Source organism: Drosophila elegans, unplaced genomic scaffold, assembly GCF_018152505.1.
Source record: "Drosophila elegans isolate 14027-0461.03 unplaced genomic scaffold, ASM1815250v1 contig_208, whole genome shotgun sequence".
Classification (NCBI taxonomy): Eukaryota; Metazoa; Arthropoda; class Insecta; order Diptera; family Drosophilidae; genus Drosophila; species Drosophila elegans.
The window spans coordinates 1,620,430-1,642,148 of record NW_024545578.1 but is presented as its reverse complement, the minus strand read 5'-3'; the positions used below and the strand labels follow the sequence as shown (position 1 = coordinate 1,642,148).

The 21,719-nt window shown below is 36.3% G+C and overlaps 1 protein-coding gene across 2 annotated transcripts in view; it reads left to right on the top strand.

Moving 5' to 3' along the window:
* LOC108145824 (cyclin-dependent kinase 14) overlaps positions 1-21,719 on the top strand; it is a 72,723-nt gene that overhangs the window by 17,711 nt on the left and 33,293 nt on the right. For both annotated transcript variants that reach the window (XM_017271430.2, XM_017271429.2), the window contains exon 3: positions 21,004-21,195. In XM_017271430.2, the coding sequence (XP_017126919.1) occupies positions 21,004-21,195 (192 nt within the window). The remainder of the gene's footprint in view (positions 1-21,003; positions 21,196-21,719) is intronic.

Below are 21,719 nucleotides of genomic sequence, written 5' to 3'. Positions count from 1 at the left end.
TTCTTTTCCATATCTTTGCACTTGACACTCTTGACTCTGCACAGTTTGGCAGGCACAGTTTTAATTACAGTTTTTCTGAGACTGCTTTAGGAGCAGTAGTAGACATTCCGCTAGACAGTCATATGCTGTTCATTGTTCCAGTTTGTTCTTTGCTCTGCCGCTCATCCCCGCCCACAATTTACAGCTTTTGGCTATTGTCTCGCTTGTTAGGGTCTGGCCAGCATTTTTCCTTTATTTTCATATACAATATATATACAGATATATATTTGTTCCTTTTTCACATATTGTGTGTTTCCTCTGGTGGAAATATTTGCTTGGCTGGCTGCCTGGCTCAAGAAGCGCAAAACATACAGTTGGAGTGGGAAAAGCAGCTCAAAAAAGTCTAGAGTGGGGAGGTAATAATAAACCACGAGCGGCGCATACCAAGCGTCTACAATTACCGTCGTCGTACTGCATATACATCTCAAGTGGGGGGAAAACACAAAAAAAAAAAAAAAAAAAGAACAGGAAAAGGCCGAGAAACATATTCCAATAAATTGTTAGAAAGCGGGGGCAAAACAGGCAAATTGAAAATTATTTTCCATTATTTTTTTCACATTTACCCTGTTTAGTGACCATGGGTCAGTGTTGTTTCCTAACCAGAAAAGGTTTGAGGCCTGCACAGGAAAGTTAGAAATAATGTTGATTTAAATTTACTACTCATTTTTGTAGCAGAAGCAAATAAAGGGCCTTTCTCCGCTCTTCTCAAAAAGTCAACTTAAGCTGTAAAATGGATTTCAATTAGTATACCTGAGCCCCACCATGACTCAACTTCCTTCAAGGCAACTACTTCAATTAGCAACTCGTAGTTTTGTTCTAGGAAAAAGTTATCGTTTCCATTAGCAGGAACTCTCAGACTTTATTTACAAATAAATAAACAAATGATTGCATGCAAATGAAGTGCGCGCTGCGTTGGTGATCAAAAGATTGAGGCCTCGCAGCAAAATCCCCTCAGTAGTCCAAGGGAAAATATATATAAAAATTTGTCTTCGCCCTGAGATTTCTGTGTCGTCTGCATATCGATGAAGACGGAGTGGAGCAGTCATCGTTTCGATGATGATGACACACCAGATGGAGATGGCGGTGGCAAATATTGACAATGGCACAACAAGGGGCAAAAAGTCTCTTCTGCGGTTAACCAACTCTCGACCGCCAAGCACTTGACTGACTTTTGTTGCAAATTATTATTTTTATTTTTATTATTATTGTTGTCCCTCCTCCTCTTCCTTCACCATCTCAATTTGCATTTGCCCAGGTGGAACAGCACAGGACTTGCATTTCAATGACAATATTTCCTTTCGCCATCTTCCGATTGCCTCGAGTCCAATGCTCTCCGGTCGCCAGAGATGGGAATTAAATTTTCAATTTAATTTCTTTTACCTAAAGAAGTATAAAATTGGTTTACAAGCACAATTTGATAAGGTGACCTTTTTTATAGTTCCCTTTAAATGGACTTTAATCGCTTGATTAGTTGTTGAGCGATTTGTAAATTAAAATATTTTTCATCACGATTAAATTGTTGGATTTTAAAACAATTTTAAATAATAATTAGTAAAATATAGTACTTCTTAACGCTTAATTTCAGTCAATCATTCTTTCTAATTTAATTTGTTTGTTTAATTTTTATGAGCGTCGATAGGCTGTTAATCAAATTGAAAATTCCACATTTAATTATTTGCGGTATACAAAACAGATTTTCTTAGACCACATGTGTTCATTATTTTTAAAATTAAATAGTTATTATTAATTGAGTAATTATAATGTATTAAAATTCAGTTATGTTGTATATCTTTGAATATTTATTTATTATATTCTTTATTCTTAATTTCATCGAAATTTCGTTTAAGATATAGTTCAAATTCAAATATTTTTTGCTTGTCTTAGAATTTAGTTTTATAAAATTCTTTATGCTGACTTCAGTTGCTGACTTAAAGGGCTGTGATATCGTTAGCAAACTCTTTTCTAACTCGCTCATCTCTGGTTGGCAATTTGCCTTTGGTTAGTTGCTTGGCTGGCGTTTCATTTTGATTTGATTACATTAGTTGCAAGTTCCCGGCTCTGCTTTCCACCTCGGGGATATCCATTTTAAAGTTCATTTACCCACCTCATTTCATCTCGTCCTGCCTTTTGGCCTCCGGTCGAACGGCTACACTTCCGTCTTAGTTATTTACTTTTACCCAAGTGCGGGGATTTCTAGTTCGTTTGTCATTCGTTCTCCTCCGGCTTCTCGTTTTCCAGTTCGGAAAAGTTGATTTGCTTCTTTGAACAAGTTTCCCTCATTTCTAGTCCCATTTTTTTGTGTGCTGCACTTGTTTTGGCTTTTACAGGAAATTTGCAAGTCATAAACAAGTTTTTGCTTTTTATTTTACTTGTGTGTGAGCTCTCTTTGGATTACTTCCTATTTTGGGCATATATTTTTTTTGGGGTTTTTGTTTTAGGGCGCCGCAATGAAGTCGTAAATATGCAAATTACTTGAAAAAAAAGTTCTGTAAACTTTCAGGCTTATTAAAAACTGAAGTTTGCTGCCGGAAATAGTTGCGGGCCAAATGATAAGTAAGCTTCTCTAGAGTTTCCAAAGTCTAGATTTAAAGGCTGCTAAAGTTTGTAATTGAAATTCTTGGGAAAGAGATATTATATTACATATTTTATTGGCATCTGATTCTCACAGATTTCTAAACTTTGTCACCTGAAATATATTACATTTCCTTGTTTTGGTATTTCCGCCTATATCAAAACTCATTTGACTGAAAGCTTTTCGTTGTTTCGCCAGGTATTCTCGAATGTCCTTGAGTGTAACCACAAAAAAGCGTAAAACAAAAGAACCAGACAAACCAAAGAGAAAACTTGTTATAGCCATCAATCAAAGTTGGTCAAGAGGAGGGGTTTTTGTGGGGTTTTCTATCCAGTGGGCCAACATCTTGTTTCCTTCACCTGAAAAAAAGAGCGGCATATCGTTCAATGTCATCAGAACAGGACAGGTGTCGACGGTGGGTTAAGTTTGGAGGTGTGCAAAGTTGGTTCACAAACATTTGTTGTGGCTGAAATTAGCATATGAGTCATTCCTCTGCTGACTTCGTTTGCCGAGCCATTTATATTAAAACGTGATAAGCGTTGGGCGCTCTAGCAAATATCACTTAAAATTTATTAAAAGAAAAGAAGGGTGAGTTTTTATTTTGCAGTAAAATATGTGCACAATGAAAAATAATACTGAGTAGCTTAATAATTTACATTTATAGAAAATAATTTGTAAAAATTGCATTTCGCTTTCGATTTCTATATCATTGTAAATTACCAATACTATAAACAGCATTATATAGTTTTAAAATAATTTTAAATTAAATGAGAAAAAATAAGTTTTAAATAGGAATTAATCATTACAAGAATTTCTACAAAAATCTCAAAATATTGAATAGATTTTGATTTTTTCCTTTATTTTGTATATGGTTTTTAAGGGATTAATTTTACAAATGCGACTTAGAATATCTCTCCATGTGTGTAAAGTTGATTTGAGAGCTTGTTTTGCTGGCAATTAGCGGAGAAGTGCCGGAGCAAGAGTGTCCTGGCTTTCGTCCTTTCCTGGCCACTCGTAAATTGTCATTCGCAAACATTGCACATACGCTCAGTTGAACTTTACAGTCGGATCTGTTCAGTTTTCTGTTCTTTTCTGGCGTGCTGATTTTCAGTTTTCTGTTTTTTTTGTAGTTTTTTTTTTTTTTGCAGCCCATTTTCGAGTTGACAATTTGAATAAAAGCCTCGATGGGTGTGTGCAGTGAGCATGTGCTCTCTGCTCTGCTACCAACTCGAATCCCTTCCCTTCGCCCCTGGCGATTCGTGTTTGTGTCTGGCTCCTCTGATGCATTGTCTGGCATTATTTATGGCACTTTGACTGGCTCTAATGGATTGCGGATGAGACTTTAACTTCTTAAGTCCTGGACTTAAGTTTATTTAACTGGATTAGGTTAGTCAGTTTAAGACGATTGGAGAACTGCGTAAACAGGCAATGTGCTTCTACAAATACCTTAAACATGTAAGATGATTGCAAAGCGTGCCAAAGTATTGTATTTTTAAAAATACACCATTTGAATAACTTATAATTTTTTATGCTTACTAAGAATCAAGGATTATCATGTCTTTTCTGAGTTTAAACTTAACTTATATTTTAACTTAAAAAATATCTTTTTTTCTAACACATTAAATATTTAACTTGTGGGATATTTCTTGTTCTTCTTTCTATGATTTAAGTGCTTTCTAAAATACCATATATATTTAAGATATTTGTGAGAGTGCAAAGTATTGTATATTTAAATATAAATAGTTTCATATTTTATCCTAAATTTGTAACATGTCTTTTGTAAATTTCCTCTTAACTAATATTTCATCTTAAAAAGAATTTCAAATTAAACTTGTGAGATTTGCTCATTTGTATGATATATTTCACAAAATAAATAGAGTTTTTCCCCCGTTTCCACTTGACAAGTTGGCCTGCCGTTAAGCCTTTCCATTAGAGCACTACTGCATCTTGTGCATTTTCATAATTTTCTTTTCGTTTGCTTTTCATCTTTTCATTGCGTTCGCTGCAATCCAAACACACACACATTTCTAAGCAGTGCTCGTTATGCACAAGAAATATACGAAAGAGGAAAACTTGATTTGTCAACTTCTTCGCCCAACAATGCTTGCCTCTGCCTGGTCTTTTTTGCATTCGGTCCGTGTGTTTTGTATCTTAAGCCAAACAATGTCAACATTTTTGCCTGACATTTTGCCAACGAATTTTTGCTTAGTATTTTTTCCATGAATTTTCCTTATCATTCTGCTCATTTGTGTGACATAACTCGGATGTTTTTGCTGTCACTTGATAATATTTTCTTCGCCTTGAAGTTATTTCAATGAGCGTGGGAATTTCGATTTGTTATGGCATGTGTGCGGTGTGTGTCCTGAAAACCCATAATTGAATAGCTGAAAATTATCGATTGTCTGGCAGTTAAGTAAAGTAAAGCCCTTACCTTTGCCCTTTTGCCTGTAGTCTTTGCATTTTAAAGCAATACTGTGGGAGAATCTTGTCTGACCCGCATGTAACTGTCAACTTTGCTTGGGGCGATTCCTTACCTTTGCCCTTCAAGGTTTCCTCCCATGGAGGCAAACTTTTGTCAAACGACTTTCGCATGCATTTTTAATGCAAAGGCCAGCTAGAAACGGATAAAAGTTGAGGCAAACAAGTTTAAACTAACTGCCTGGGTGGCTTACGTGGGTGGGTTGGCAGGTGAGTGGGTGAGTGGGTGAAAAAAGGGTGTTAAGTGGGTGATACGGGGTGGCTTCATATTCGCTGACGCAATGCGACAGCAGGAAAATGGTACAAAAAATGGGACACATGCCCGACCAAAGCAAACCCTTCTCTTTTTCGTTGACCAGACGGCCAAAAAAGAGCTGTAAGCCGGGAAATTGAATTACTTTGCTCGTGCACACGCCCACTTTTTTCAACACCCCCTTCTCACATGCACACAATAATCGTTTCCGCTTGACTTTATCCCAATTATGTCAAATCAAATTGTTCACTCTCAGGCCACCGGAAAATTCAATGCAAAAAATAAACGCTTAACCCTTCAATGACCCCACAAAATGTGACCGAAAATCAAAAAGAATTCCAATCAAAATAATTCCCAGCGGCCGGAAATCAATAGGGGTGCATTTAAAAAAGGGAAAAGGACCATTTGGTTCATAACTAATTGCAAGCACAAAAAAAAATGTTCTGAAAATTTTGAATTTATTCTTTGTCATATAAGAGAACTAAAAAATAGAAATAAAATCCTGTTACAAATGAAATAAAAACAATATGTAGATAAAAAATCGTGTCGAAAATGTATTTTACTTTAAGATACATAGTTACCAAATCTCCTATGTAAATTTTGAAACATAAACTTTTGGCAAAAGTCGAGAAGATGAAAGGAAAATAAAAAGGGGCAACTATTTGAAAACAATATAGTTTTTAACTGAAATAAATAACTTAAACATTAACTAATAAAAGAAAAACATAAAAACTCATTAAGACAATTTTGTTTTTCCAAATCTATAGATTTAATATTTTTTTACCTTTAAAGATTAAAGTTTCATTAGTATAACATCATATTTCTGCAATATTGTGATGCACACAACAATAGTTACCCAAACTCAAACCTATTTTTTTCCAGTGCACTTTTTAGCCTTTATAGAATAATTGAAACATTAACTTTTGCAAAGCGGCAGCCCGTTTTTTTGTGTCAGAGATTTAAATTCATTTGAAAAAAAAATCTAGAAGATGGGGGTCTTAGGCTGACGAGATCTGAAGAAGTGGCCTCAGGGACCGGGACATGAGCAACTCCAAACTGAGCTGGAGCTGGGTAGACAACATCCGCATCGTCATCAACAGCGGCCTCAAAGGGAACACTCAATTTATGCAAATCGCATGTAAATCTGTTTGAGAGTCAGAGCTTGCCGACAGGGCAGGGGGGAAAGTGCAGGCTAAATTGTTTGCCAGGAGCGTGGATGGATGCCACTGAAGGATGTTTAATACACAAACTTGAAAAGTGTGAATTTCTCGCGTTAAATGCCAAATTACAGTTTGAAGGCGATTGCACAAGAATTGCCAATAAAATGGAAATGCGAAATCTAATAAAAGAAAAGCTAGACATATGTAAATAGATAATGGCCATGGTTATAAAAAATAATGAAGCAAGACGTGAGCACTAGATTCAGGGGCTTTAGGGGGAGGAGGCGGGAAAAGCCGAGAAATCAGGGCACCAAAGCTGAAAATGAGAAAATGCCAAAGGAAATATCTTCCAAATTGAGAATCGATGGAAGAGGCATTTAAGCTGCTAAAACAACCGGAAAAAAATGAGAAAATAGTTCAAGTTCGTTAAATCTTTATGTATTTCTGTGTGTACTTTAAGAGTGAAAGACTAAGGAAAAGGAGATAAAATCAATAGCTCAAACGTAAAGAAAATAAAGTTGCTTTAAGAATAAAATAATATTTTTGATTATAAAGTCTAGTCTAAGTTTTTGCTCTTTTATTTTCTTTTGCATACGATTTTTAATACATTTTTATGGCTTAAAGGTAGAAAAGATAAAGTAGCTGCAAGAACTTGTTAATATATTTGATCATAACCATTTAACATTTTAAATACGTTATTTTAATTCAATAGCTTAAATGTAGATAGTTAAAGTTTCTTGCAGCAAAATTGTATACTTAATTATAAAACTGTATATAACCTAATAAGATTAGAGTTTGATCTCTATCTCTTTCAATTGTATTACATTTTAAAGCGCTCCTTAAAGGGATCACTTTGGGCTATCATGACTGCTTCCAGATCCGGTTTATGGCTCACTGCATTTGAAGTGCAGTAGGTAACAAACAGCTGGCAAAAAATAAAGGAGCGAAAATAAAAAGGCAAGGGCCGGGCAATCGTGCAACAAGGACTCCCTCGATAAAACAGATCCCCTTCGCTTCGCATTTCGGTGGCCCCAGGTGACGTGGGTCTCTTTCAACCCCCTTAACCCACGGGCGCCCCCTCGCTGCCGCTAATGGAGTTGGCTGCTGCTTCGTTTGAGCTCAAAGTGCAGACACGTGCCATGCTGGGCTTTTTTCCCATTCCCCGCCGAGTTTGAGTTCTCGTGGGTTAACATTCGCACAGTCGCTCCGAAAATATTGCCCACACTGTGCCGTGCCAGTTGTCGTCGCCCCTTTTGCGGATAGTCGTGGCATTTTCGGGGGTTCAGTGGACCAGTGGCGGACGCACCGCGACGGATTTGCATGGCCACCAAAACCTGAAACCACCACCTTAACCACTCACCACCCCAAAACACCCATTTCAACCATACATCACTCAAAATGCGCATAACAAAATGCACATAAAGAATAACTACAGTCTATTTTATCAAAACGGTCCAAATGTTAAAAGTTTAGAGTAAAACTATCTTTTAAACAATAAACAAATATTATATTTTAAGGGACTGAAATTAACTAGAAAAATAAAATCTCTGGAAATTGTTTTAAAATGATTTCAGTAATAATTTAGTGGTACCAAAACAAAATTTATTTGTAGGACATTTACCAATATAACCTTTAAGTGCAGTAAGTGTGTGCATACATTTTTCTACTTTCTTTCTATGTAAAATATAACTAAAATTAGTTTATTGTATTTTCTTAAAACCTTTATTATCTCTAATAATGTTTTAAGATTTTTATGATGCTCAACTTTTCGAAAATTTCTAAAAGATGTATGCATACAATTTTCAAGTGCATTTAATTTTTCTAGTCTTCCGCCCAATTGTTTTCCACAGTGTACAGAATAGCAACCCTCTTTTTGGGAGTTTTCTGAGCTGCTATCACAAGCTGCCACACGTTGGCATTTGCAACGTTCAACATTTTGTTGCCATGTTGCTTATCAGCTAGGCGGCACCGTTGTTGGGGGTGGTTTTGCATAACATCAGAGTGGGCAGGGTTGGGGATTGTAGCTTTGGGTACCCTGCAATCGATATGAGGGAACCCTCTGCAGTTTGCGGTAGGCACACAATTGTTTGACCAGCGCAAAAGGTGGATTTCCAACTGAAACCCCACTTTGAGCCTCTCGAAAGCCACCCATACCACCGGCCAACCAAAGTTAAACACTCGATAAGCGAGCTTGTTTTCCTTTTATTTTCCCTGTTTTTTCCGCTTATGATTTATATAGAAAATTGCCAGGTTGCCCCTGACAGCCATTGATGTGAATTGGGGTGTGTTTCTGCAACAATCCACATCCTGTAATTGTCACAGAATATTTCTCTGCCGTATTTTGTTTCACACTTTTTCCATTTGCAATTCCTTTACACACTTTCGGAGTTTTTTCTAATTTTAAGCCAATTAAAGTTGTTGAAACTTGCAGCTTTCTAAAGCCCGACAAGCTAGTCTCCGGATTTAAAGGCTTCGCGAAAAAGCGAATAACAAATTAATATTTATTTTCATTAAAGCTGTCGAAAGTTTTAAATTTCATTTATCCAAAAATTTGTACTCTTCTTGGGTTTGTAAGTGGAAAAGATTGGAAATTCAATTTTCTTTTTCCCAAGCTTCCTGGGTGGTCCTTTTTTAGATTGACATGTTCAGGTAATGGGGCAAAGTTTTGGGAACAGATTCGAACAGACTTTTGTCGGCTAATGAAAGAGGGAAAATTTTACATTATATGGATGGGTGAAAAAATCATCCCTCAAAAAGTTGTATAAATACTATTATAAAAACAAAATCCATTAAAGCCACACTGAAAATACTAAGGAAAAAAACCAAACCAAATTTTTTAATATTCAGTAATATATATTTAATTCCAAAGTTCATTGCCATTCTTTGACCAGTACTTTTCATTTGTTAAATTTGATATTACGTAAGTAAAACAATATCTCTGCACCGATAAAAATCCACCATTCACATTGCAAGACAAAGAAAATGGTTTTAAATTCCCATTTAACACCTTCGTGAGCAAACGAGGTAAACTTACTGAGTGGTGGTAGGGTGCTAAAACTCGAATTCGTGGCTAACATTCACTTTTTCACGCAGCCCAACAAACTTTGTTCAGAAAATGTGTTAAAACTTAGCCAAATCGCATTAAATTTAATATAATTGTGTGATTATCAGATTTGAAGCTCTCGCTCATTCGGAAGCATCATCATTATCATTATCGCCATCATTTGCTTTTGAAATGCTACATCACGTTCGCCGCGCATTGTTGAATAATGAATAATGTGTCATGACAGTTGCCAAGTCTTTCCAGACTCTGTGGGTGACATGGAAATTTCGCTGCAACAATTTTTTGTTTTTGTTTTCCTCATTCGCGCGGCGTGTTGTAAATCAAATTTGCGACAGTTTTCCTCATTGCCTGCACACGCAAAAACAACAGAGAGAAACACATAAAAATCGTAACCAAATCATTAGCAGTTCATAAACACAACAAATTTATTATAATTTGCACACTTAAGTTGTTTGCCTGATTGTTTTGTGCGGTTTTTTCGTTGGACTTGATTGGTCAGTGAATGTCAAACTGTTGACTCTGTTTAACCTCTCTAGTTTTACTATAACAAAAATCTAAATTATTTTAGCAGTTGTCAAATTTTTTGTAGCTTTAGTACCTTAAACACTTTCAGGAATTTTCTTAAGGCAAACTCAAGCTGTTTGGTGTCTTTCTCAAAGAAATTTCAAGAAAGAACACACATTTTTCACACTTTTATATTAATGCATGTATGCCAGACAACTAGTTTAGTGTCAACATTGTATGAATAATGAGGCTTAAGAGCAACTGAGCTTCGCAGAGTGAGACGGGAACACTTTGCCGGAAAGGGATAGGGATATAGAGATGGATAGTCACTGGCAGCAGATGCCTTTTGTTACAGCATAAGCCAAGTCACTAACAGCAACAGCCTGTATTTGCAGAGAAAAAAATAATATGTGTACGATTTGCTAAAACGGATTACTTTAGCCCAAAAATTTTAATTGAACGGAAGGAATAAAGTAATGTGTCAAGCACCAATTTAAAACTTCTGGCACTATTTGTTATCTTGTAATTCCTTAAAAAATATAGCTAAAAACTACAAAGTGAAGGACTTTATTGGTTTTTTAACTTAACAAGGTTAATTATAGTACTTTTGAATACGACATTTTCTTCAAAAATGATTTTTTAGTACCTTTTTGAGTAAAATAAATATACTTATTGTCAATTTCTTGGAGTGTAATCCAATTGCTTTTGCTTGGCCTGCAGGCTGTGCTCCTTGCATGTGTAATCAACATTAAACTGTATTTTGTAATCAACCCACACACACACGCACCCAACACTTACGCACACACGTACACTTGGGGAAAAGTTTGTCCGCTCAGCAAAAGCGGAAGTGAAAATGGCAAAGGACGAGCGAGCAAAATGCCGCTTGCAGGTGTCGTCCTCTTTTTTCATTCTTTTGGGCGGTAAAAAAATGCAACTCATGCAAGATGCAAAAGAAAACGGGGGTGAGACTCCGAGCAAACACATTATAAAATCTATACACGCTCTAAGCGCACTTTTAACCCATTAACGCCCCCACAAAAGCCAGCCTCTGTTCAGCTTAGTTTTCAGGCTGCTGCTGGTTTAATGTTTGCCTGATGACGTGACTGAAAGTTGTCCAACGCTGAAAGCACTGAAAGAAATATTAGCTGACATACAACGATTCAAAATAGATAAGATATAATATTTTCTACGATTACTGGCTTCTTGAAAAATTGTAGAACTAAATATCATTAAAAATCAAAGACAAAATAAATATATAAATATTTGTGACAAATAAAGTACAAGATCGAAAGCAAAATAAATATATAAATATACAATATATATATACAATACATTACTTCTGCATTGATTTTGGAGTTTTAAGAGAATTAAAACTACTAAAGATTTCTTACCTAAATATAAAATGCAAAAATCTTTTCTTGCATATAATCCCGAAAACCCTGTACTTGCTGTTCTTTCCTGAAGAAATAGTGTCAACTTGCGTTGGCGGCATTTTAATGCGAACCCCTACTCTGTTTTGAGGTAAAGCCACCCCAAACATTAACACCTCGGTGCCCGTCGCTTCAGGCTTTGCATTGTCTACTGTTTCCTGCATTTTTTGTTGTCCTATTTTGTTGGTTGCCCCAAGAATACAAAACGTTTTATCGTCTGTGCATAATACATTTTGACTAAGCTTCATGGCTGTTCTTATTTTGTCATTTTCCTATGCAACTTATATATTTTCGGCTTGGAAGTTATTGGCTTGTAGTAGGAAGTGCTGGCAGTATATTTTCCAAGAGGCTGAATCCAAAAGCCTCCTATCTCCGCCCTTTTCGCATTAGCCACACTTGGCTTCACTTTGCCTCATATTTTGTTCTCTCTTTTTTGAGTCAACCGGTAACTGATGTCGTAATGCAATCTATATAGATATATACCGCCATACTGCAGTCTTTTCAGACTTGCATTTCTTGTGTAACAGCTGGTCGTTCAGTGGCTCTCAAACTTTTCCCCTTCCCCACAAAATCGCACAAAAGCTAGCTACACATTTTTCCCATCATTTTTGCTGTTTGGAAACTTTGACCATATTTTCCTTCTTTTTTTCCGCCGCTGAGGTAGAACAGACTGCACTCTCAGCTTGTCTCCTTTTGTAATTATTTTAAAAGCGCAACTTGTGCACGTAACGACATTTGTGGCAACCTACAAAAAAAAACACAAAGAAAAGCCAGCGATTGCCATTTTAAGAGAACATAAACAAAGGCATTCTGCTAAAGTTGTATGGCAAAAAACGTTTGGTGTGGGTGAATGCGTGACTGGGTGGTAAACGAAACTGAAGAACAGTGGTCTTAAATCTAAAAAAAATAAGAAGCAAAAGCCCCAAACTTAATTAGATAAATTCCATTTAATGATTCATGAATTTCGTGGAATGTTCATTTTCATTCATTGGAATTATTATTTGGAGTTGAAACTTGTGCCCGACCCTTAGGAAAAAATTCACTTATTTTAAAGGATAAGGGTCCTCCATTCTCATATCTTTGGCAAAGCAAAGTAATCTCATAAAGAATCTGCACCTAGTGAAACTTTTTCGGCGACGTTTGCCGTCTGCACCAAGTCAAAAGTGGAGGAACCCTTTTTTTGTACTTTTCCCCTTTCTATTTTTGGCTGCCAAGTTACCCCCCAAAAAAAAAACCAGGCCAAACACTTAGACACTCTCCTCCTGAACCGCCCACTTATCAAACTTCATATTTACAAACTCCAGTCGAAATGATAAAGAGTGGGAAAAGAGTAAATATGCACAGGGAAAAATATCATTAACATTTTTCATTAATTTACTATTTTAATAATAGTCAAAGTTGGTAACAATTAAAAATTATATCTTATTATTATGTCAAATCGGTAGAGATGAAGTACTCTTAAATATTAAACAAAAGTATTTAAGATGAACGACATATTTTCTGCAGAATTTATTTTATTTGCTAATGATTTTTAGCTGTTATTTACCTAAGTTCTTTGGTTAAACCTATTATGAGCAATCATTTTTTTCTGTGCTTGGAAGCGTTGCCTTATATTTTGTAAAATCAAGTGCAACATAGACTTTGAAATAGTGGAGCCGGAGAAATGGGAAGTTCGGAGTCTACACAAAAAACTTCCGGCGCCGCGGGCCATTAGCTGAATACCCTAGAGGGTACTTCCAGTTACAGATAGAAAGTATATATAGATGGAAGGGATGGAGATTGAGATGGCAGAGAAAAGTCAGCGACTTGATAATGATAATGAGTGAAAACGTTGATTATCCTGGCTAGAAATGCTCCCCGCTGATTGTTATGCAAAGGAGCAAATTAAATTGCTGCAAAAATGTTTGCCAAGAGCGGGAGGCGGGGGAAAATGAAAACCCTTTTCAGCATATTTTGTGCATTTAAGATATGCGTGAGTGGAGGAAAGTTCAAGTCAAGTTGGAGATGAAGTTGAAGTTGAAGTACAAGTTGAAGCCTTCAACAAATGAAATCCTCGAGCATGCTCATCTGCCAAGTTAACAGACAGTAAGGGAGCTATTTTAATTCCCATCCAGCATTGGGAATAGTGTCTCAAGTAGAGCGGCAATTGTGTCTGCTTTTCCCCCCGCAACTGCTGCTCAATTCAAGTTTTGTGATCAATTTCCATTTGCCTCGCATCAAACTGGCTAAATATTTTCTTAATTATTTCCTGCTGACATTTTGATGACTTGAACACGAACGTTGCTGGGTCTCTCGCATTTAACACTCAATTACCCTTGGAAATTTTCAATAATTTTCCATAACATTTCATCTTTGATTTTTGGCAGAGGGAGATCCACGTAGACAAATTATTTTTCGCTGCACGGCAATATCTTAAGCAATTTATTCACTGTTTTATTATGATTATCAAGACAGCGCGAGAGCGCATTTCGTATTTATGAGTTTTAAATTAAATGCAATCTCGAGGATTGTTCCCTGCCTTCCGGCTCCTCAAATATTTATTGATTTTTGCCAAAAAGGCTCGGTCTCTGTGTCTCCTTTTCTTATTTGTTATGGCAAAGGATAAGTTTGCCACAGGCCTCTGACAATTTTTGCAAAACGGTTTAGTGGGGATAGAGGATGGGAAAATTGTAAAGGAAGTTAGATAAAGTAGAGGGATGAGTTGGCAAGTGTAGAAAAGTTGGCCTTATTGAGCCTTCAATTTGGCCATGTCTTGGCGCAATGTTTGGCTTAAATATTTTATTTGCCAATGGATATCCTTTTGCAGGCCCCAAATGTTGCGTGTTCAATTGACAGGAATTGGATGAAGTTCTCTTGCGTTAGAAGCCTCTTTGGATGTCGCACAAAAAATACTCTACGATAAATTATTGCAACAAATAAACATTTCTAGTAAAACTTCGATTAAAGTTTTAAAAATTCTTAGTTAAGGTAACAAGAGAAGTATTTCATTTTAGAATCACAAAAGTGTTCATTCGTTCTTTCTTAGAACTAGAAAAGTGTTTAATTGTTCTGTTGGAAGAAATACAAATTATTAAAAATATGTTGAGCTTCCTTGGTCTTTTTCTTCCGACTATTCCCAGTTATCCTCTCAATTTTGTAGAGTATTTACAGTAGTTCAACACCGACCTAAGAAATATATATTTTGCGCCTTTTCGATGTCGTACATTTGAACCTTCTGCCAGTTGTTGTGTCGTCCTCCAAATCCTTCCTCCTGGCAAATCCTCCTCATATAGCCCACAGGCCTGTCTGATTGTGTGGCTGTCTAGCTCCGCATTACCCTTACTCCTTGCTGAAAATGTCCCCGAGAAGTGTTAACTTGTTTGGCCAAGATTTACAAGTCGTCTTTGCTCACCTTTCTTTTTTTCGGGGCCTCGGGGCCTGCAAACTGAACTCCAATTCCAATTCAAATTCAGCTGACAAAAGCATAAATCGGTTTCTGGCAACCGACTTAAGCTCACTCACTTTGATGTGCGAATAGAAGACGAAGTATGAAAGCCTGTTTGTAATTTTCAATTTCTGTCAAAAAGAATCAAGTCGATGGCGACAGGAGGACACCTTGGGAAAACCACTTAACCGCACTTAATGCCACAAACAATTTTACAATTTCAACTGTCTGCCGTCTGTGGTCCCTCGCTCGAAAATTCTTCACTTAAGTGCCTCGGTACATGGCTCTTTTTACAGTCATTAAAGTTAATTGTGTAGTGAAGAAAATTGTGGCACAACGGAGCAAAACAGGAGCAACAACTATGAGTGCACTGAACAAAATATATCAATAAGTAAAACTGAAAGTTGGTAATTTTGTAATGAAAAAAGGTTTTACATTAACTGAAGAATACTCTATTAAGTTTATTTGTTAGCTATTTGTACAAATATATTTAAAAATTAATTCATTAAATAATACAATATTCTACAACTTCAGAGGTTTAGAGGTTTCTTTTCTAAGAGAAATATCATAGAAATTTATTTTATAAACACACAACTGATTTCTATTAAATTTGTTTTACATTTTTTTTTAACGACTGAGATCTTTTGCCAGTGTAAGCACACCTGCAATGGTTGAGTGGCTGACATTTCTGCGGTGCGCCGCCAAAAACTGAGCTCCTTAAATCCTTCGAATCCATAAATTACCGCACGCCTCGGCTGCAAAAAAAAAATTATTTTTAATTAATAATAAGTTTTAAGTGCGTTCGCATGGCAGTGGCGCACACCTTAGTTGATAACTCCCCGCCCCTGATTTTCTGAGTCCCCCGAACTTTGTGTAATTCAATGCCCTAGACTTTGCCTTTTTCCTCTCGTTAATATTGTTGTTTTTCCAGGGCGTCTGTCTCATTTTCATTCTGCGTCGTTTTTGTTGGCGCGGCAGCAGCGTCTATTAATTAAATTAAAAAGTTCACAGCCATCGTTGTCGTCAACGAGTATGGATGCACCCCTTCCATTCGCACTTTCTCATCAGCAAACTATGCAAAAACAAAAAAAAATGTTATAAAATTGAGAACACGGAGAATAAATTATAATGGGAGGGTAATCAGGTTTGAGAGCGATTGTGCAGTCTTACATGCCAGACAACTTCTTCTTTGTTACTTAATTAAAGGAATGGACAAAAAAATAACCCTTTCATAAATCATTGCAAACTAAAAATAGATAAGAGAATAATTTAACCCCACATTTTGCTTACTTTTTAAACTTTATATCATGAAAATTCAATTGAAAACAAAAAGAACAAATCGAAATGTGATGACAGTCAAGTTTGAGAACAAACTAAAATGGGATGGTAAACAAGTTTGAGAGTCTTTCGACAGTTTAAGATGCCTGACGGCTTTGTGTTTCTCACTTTTTAACTAATTAACTAATAATAAAAAAATAGGTAAACCTCCTGCAGTTTTACACACCATCGCCATGTAAATATCTTTCTTTTGCCCCCGAAAATACAAATCATTTAAACAATTAACCAGACCGTCTGGCCAACTGATTCAATTGAACTCGGCAGACTGATCAACCGCGAACCGCTCCCTTTTCCCTCCAGAATCCAGTTGTTTAATGTTTAAACAGTTCATTGGACGCTGTACTTGTTTTTATTTTTTTTTTATATATTTTCCACCCGTTGTTGCCTTGTTTTTATTTTTTATTTTCACATTCCGCTCGACAATTATGCATTATTTACAAAAGTTAATTGCCGACGCGCAACTGCATTGTTCAACAAGGGCCACGCCCACTTGGAGGAGGGCAATTAACAACATTATTGACTGTGTTCGCCGGCAAATTGGGAAAATGGGTAAAAAGGGAGGAGGACCCACAAGCGGCACTTTGAAATGCTAATGAAATTGCCTTTTAAAGCAGAAGCTGAATGCTGCTGAAAGCTGAAAACTGAAAAACGAAGAAATGAATAGCAGCTGAATATGTCCTCTTCGTGCTCTGTTTTTTTTTTTTTGCTTAATTGATAAATTGATTAAATTGCGAAAAGCCTTAATTGCATGACCACATCAGTCACAGCACACTGAGTGCAATCCTTCGAAATTTAACATTTAATTTGACTCGGTTGGCAAATTGCATTGCCATTGTCCCTATTCCAAGGAAGCTACGTTAATGCGATGTATTTTGTCAGCATTTGAAGTGTCACATCAGGTTCGGATTCGCAGTATTCAATTGGATTTGGCTTTGTCTGCTCCTCTCGACTGTGGTGGCCATTTTGAAGGATAAATTACTGATTTTGTCTATTGTCTGCGCTGCCTGAGTTAGTTACTATTGGTCAGCATTCGGTTTCAGTAGCGTCTAATCCTGCAAAATGTGATTTTGTAAACACACAGAAAAAAAAGAAGAATATAAAAGGGGAATTTTATGAGCAAAGTATAAACAAATTGTACTTTTTATGTTGAAAATAAGTAATTTTCTGGATTAAATGGATAGAAATTAAAAAACTAATCATTTTTGCTTTAGTTTCCTGAATATTTTAAAGTTTTAATTTTGTATAAAGTTCCTTAGAAATGGTTTCAAGTCTTTTCGTTTAAGTTCTCTTAAAAATATTTAATGTACTTTTCTTCTATATTTAGCATATTTAACATTGTGTAAGATTTAGTGAAAATCAACACATTCTTTTACAAATTCATCTGAATTTTTATGGATTTTGTCCCATATTTTTCATTTTTTTAACTATTTTACACGTTTATCAGAATTTTTAAAGATTTTGTTGTTGTTAGACTAAGTATTATTTTAACCTTAATTGTACTTATAACATTTTGCAAAGCCACATATCCATCTTACTAAGTAAAGCTTATCGCATAAAATTCGAGGCCCAGCCTTAACCATTTGATTACCCATTGGCTCGTCATAATCATCGGACGTTTTCCTTCGATCCCAATTTTATGGTTATCTGAGGTTGTGCCAATCCTTTGCCAGCTCAACACTTTCCAAGTTTTGGAAGTTTTCGGTGGCTGTTTAGGTTTTAGTACCCGTTAAGTCCTTCGGTATAAAAGTAGAAACGAATTCCATGTGCCCCAGGCATAATAGGTTTTGTCACTCCCACTCTTTCTGGCAGTCATATATCTCTTTCATCCTCTCTCTTTCTCCAGATCCTTGCAAATTTATTGCATTTACTCGATGAAGTTTTCCGCACTTTTTCTTCATTCCTGCTGGCCTTTTTCCTTTTGTGGTTTTGCTTTGATTTAATTTGGCTGCTGCTGGTGTCTCTACTCTGTAGCATATCCTTCCAGTTCGTCCTGTGAATTTTCCCTGGGCTCCCTGCAATTTGCGAGCTTTGTTCAATTGGCTTTTCTCGTGTCCTGGTGTCCTGCCAATGTCCGAGTTTTGTGTTCTCGCCATGTCCTGTCACTCATGCGTCAGCGGTATTTGTTTGGATGTCGGCGCTTTAAATCTACCCGGGGTAGAAAACTTTTTAAAGTTTAGAGATTTTCTTGGCAGATCTGCCAAAACTTGCCTGCCACATTATGCTTATTTCATATTTTGTGGTGTGGTGGTTCATATGTTGGGGAAAGAACATAACCGGAGTTGATGTAATGCTGTGTGGCAACTCGGGTTTTTGCGGTGGAATTGCATAATGCATACACCAAACGTCAAGATAATAGCACAAAAAATAACGAGAAAAGTAAATGTATATTAATTGCACTCAGTATATTTAGGAATAAAGGACTATCATACATAATTAGAAAAAAAATAACCATAAAAATTATGGCTGACTTAAATGCCATAAGTTATTTTTTATTTATTTTATTTTAAATATTTCAATTACTTCTTAAATTAGGGAATTGTTTCTTAAATCAAGTATTTATCTTTTTTGGATTTGTAGATAGATTGCAGTAAAAATTAAACAAATTTAAAATATAACGAAAAAATTCCTGTCGTGAAAACATAAAAGAGTTTCATGGCATGAATTTTTTTTTGCATTTTTTCACAACAGTCGACACATTTGAATGTTGATATGTTTGAAATATTTATAGTTCTATAACTCAGCACTGTACTGTGACTTTCCCCCGCTTTTCAAAAAAATCAGCCAACTCCCTTTTGGTTTGTACTTTATGTTCAACATATTTTATTGATTACATTTCCAACTCCAGCATTTCCAACTGCGGCCACTTTTCCGTCGTGTTTTGGCACAACTTTATGAGATTTCTTTTCCCCCACCGACGACTGAAAGATGATTTTTGGGGGCATTTCGCATTGCATTTCGTGTGGACAACGGAGTGTTCCTCATTCCGCCGTTGAGTTGGCAAATAAATTGCTTATTTGTAGCGACGATTTGCGGTAATTTGTGATTTGTGTGTGTGGTGGGTGGTGACATCATCCTTTTGCGACAAGGGTGGAACTTGTGTCTTAGTCTCCCTTGGGCTGCATATTTGCCCTGGCTATTAATTAAACATATTTGCTGCTCTGACTTGCAGCTTATGGCTTGCCATAATTTATTTCGTCTGCCGCCAGATGATGACTATTAGTGAGAGTACAAGAAATGGGAAAAAATCAAAGAATTTTATGAGAAATCTAAGCTTTTTTTGCTGGTACTTTTTTGCCTTACTCTCCTTGATTACAATTTATTGACTTTTTCGAAGGGAAAATCCCCTTTTTGGCGAATTTGGCACGCCCACTTGTGTGCATATCGTTAGCAAATTGCAGGCTCACCAGGACACCCGAAAAAGGATTTGCATGTGTGTTGGCGGTAAGCTAATATCCAACCAATTTCCGTTTGACTCGTTTCGCGTTTTCCTCTTTCTCTTTTTTTTGGCTAAGGGATACCAGGGAGACCAGGTAAACTTGGCCAACATGCTGGTACTGCCTTTTGTGTTTCCGTTTTAGAAATTGGAAGGCAAAAAGCTTCGCGTACCGCCTCTCCAGTGTCCTTCGTGATTTCACCCGTTTTGTGTCCTTTTTTCCAGCGCTGCCATATAAATTTGTACAAAAGCTTAGGCAATTTTTTCACCCTTTTGTTTGCATGTAGCGTCGTCCTCGTCTTCGACTCATTTGCATATTCGGCACATTCAAAGTACCCTCCATGTTTGCCCTGAACACCCACTAAAAACCCCTGACCATTTATACTCATTCTCCTTTTTATGAGCTGTGACTATCAATGGTTTTTGGTTAAAGCCAAATTTAGAGTGTTTCGGAATTTGTAATTTTGTTTTAGCAAAATAAACGAAGGCTAAACGCTTAAACAAATATTTATATATAAGAATATCAGTGTTATTACTTTTAAATTGTATTTATAAGTGTATGTAAATTTAGTTTTTAAAAGCTCATAGAAATATTTTCTCCAATTGATGGTTTTTCACGTTGTTTAGTAGAAAAGACAAATATTAGCAAGTCAATGTTAATAATACATTTTTGTGTTAATTTAATATATAAGAGTAAATTGTTAATATATATACTTGGTATTAAGTTGTATTGATATGTTTAAAACATATAATTTCTAAAATAAAAGCAACATTTTAGCTTTTATTTCTATGCTTAATTTATGTATTTTAAATAGTTTTTTAAACCTCATTAAAATATTTTCTCCAATTTGATGGTTTGTTTTACAAATTTGTCATTTGGGTTTCAAGTTGATTGGAAGAAAATGTAAACATCAGGAAGCAAATGTCAGATTCAGGGCAAGGAGTCAGGAAAAGAGGACCACAGGCCTGTGGTTTCACAGCCACAAAAACCACAAAGAGCTTGGCATATTGACCCGAAAAAAGGGAGGCAGTCCAATAGGCGTTGATTGGCATCCTCCCTCCTTTCACCTATAGTTAACTGTCAAAACTAATGGCTCGAAGGGTGCAAAACTGTAAAGTGAAGTTGTGTGTTGGCCCCCAAAACTGAAGTGGCTTTCCTGCCACTTGAGCGTTTATGGATATTGACATCTCAATGGCCGGCTCTTGTAATTTAATTAGGGCAGTTTTTCCCGGGAGTGGAAATCTAAACCTGAAGAAAACTCGAACTAAACTGTGGCTTTTTCCTTTGTTTTCCCATTTTTCTTGCAGCAATTTCCCGCGAAGACGGCGACGAGTCGACGCACCACCATCACCACCACCATCACCATCGCGGTGGACATGGCGGGCACCACAACCACGGTAACAAAGTTCCATACAACGGCTACAATTCGGAGGAATACTTGGACCGACTCGAGCCGAATGGCAATATACCCGCTGACAAGACAAATTGCAGATATGGAGGTGAGTTATTCAATTTTCTTAAATAAAATTCTGTTCTAAGGTTATAAGACTTAAAATAACTTTTAAAGGTGCCCGAAAGTATGCAATATAGTATTTTGAAATATTTCAAACGGAATTTAAAACTTAAAATATATATATTATAACTGGTTTCAAAACTTTAGTGGTTTGTGGTGGCACCCAATAACTTCAAAAAGCGTGGAAAAGTAGGCACTAAAAAAGTAAACGTCGTTTTTCGATATAAATCCAAAGGGCCTTTAGACCCAAAATGTATTGCTGCATACTTTTACATTCCTTTATAACTATTTCCATTAAGAAAAGAGGAATATATTTTTACTTATAACACAATTGTAGTTTCCTCATAAGCATCTTGCCAAAATTTAAGCCCAATCTAAGCCCCGAAAAGGCCCATTCATAAGGCTTTGCCTAATTTATCGCCCGCTTGTGCAATAATCTCTCATTTAAGCTGCCCTCCTCCACCGAAACTAATTTAATGATAAGATGCCACGGCCCTCACTCTCCGATTT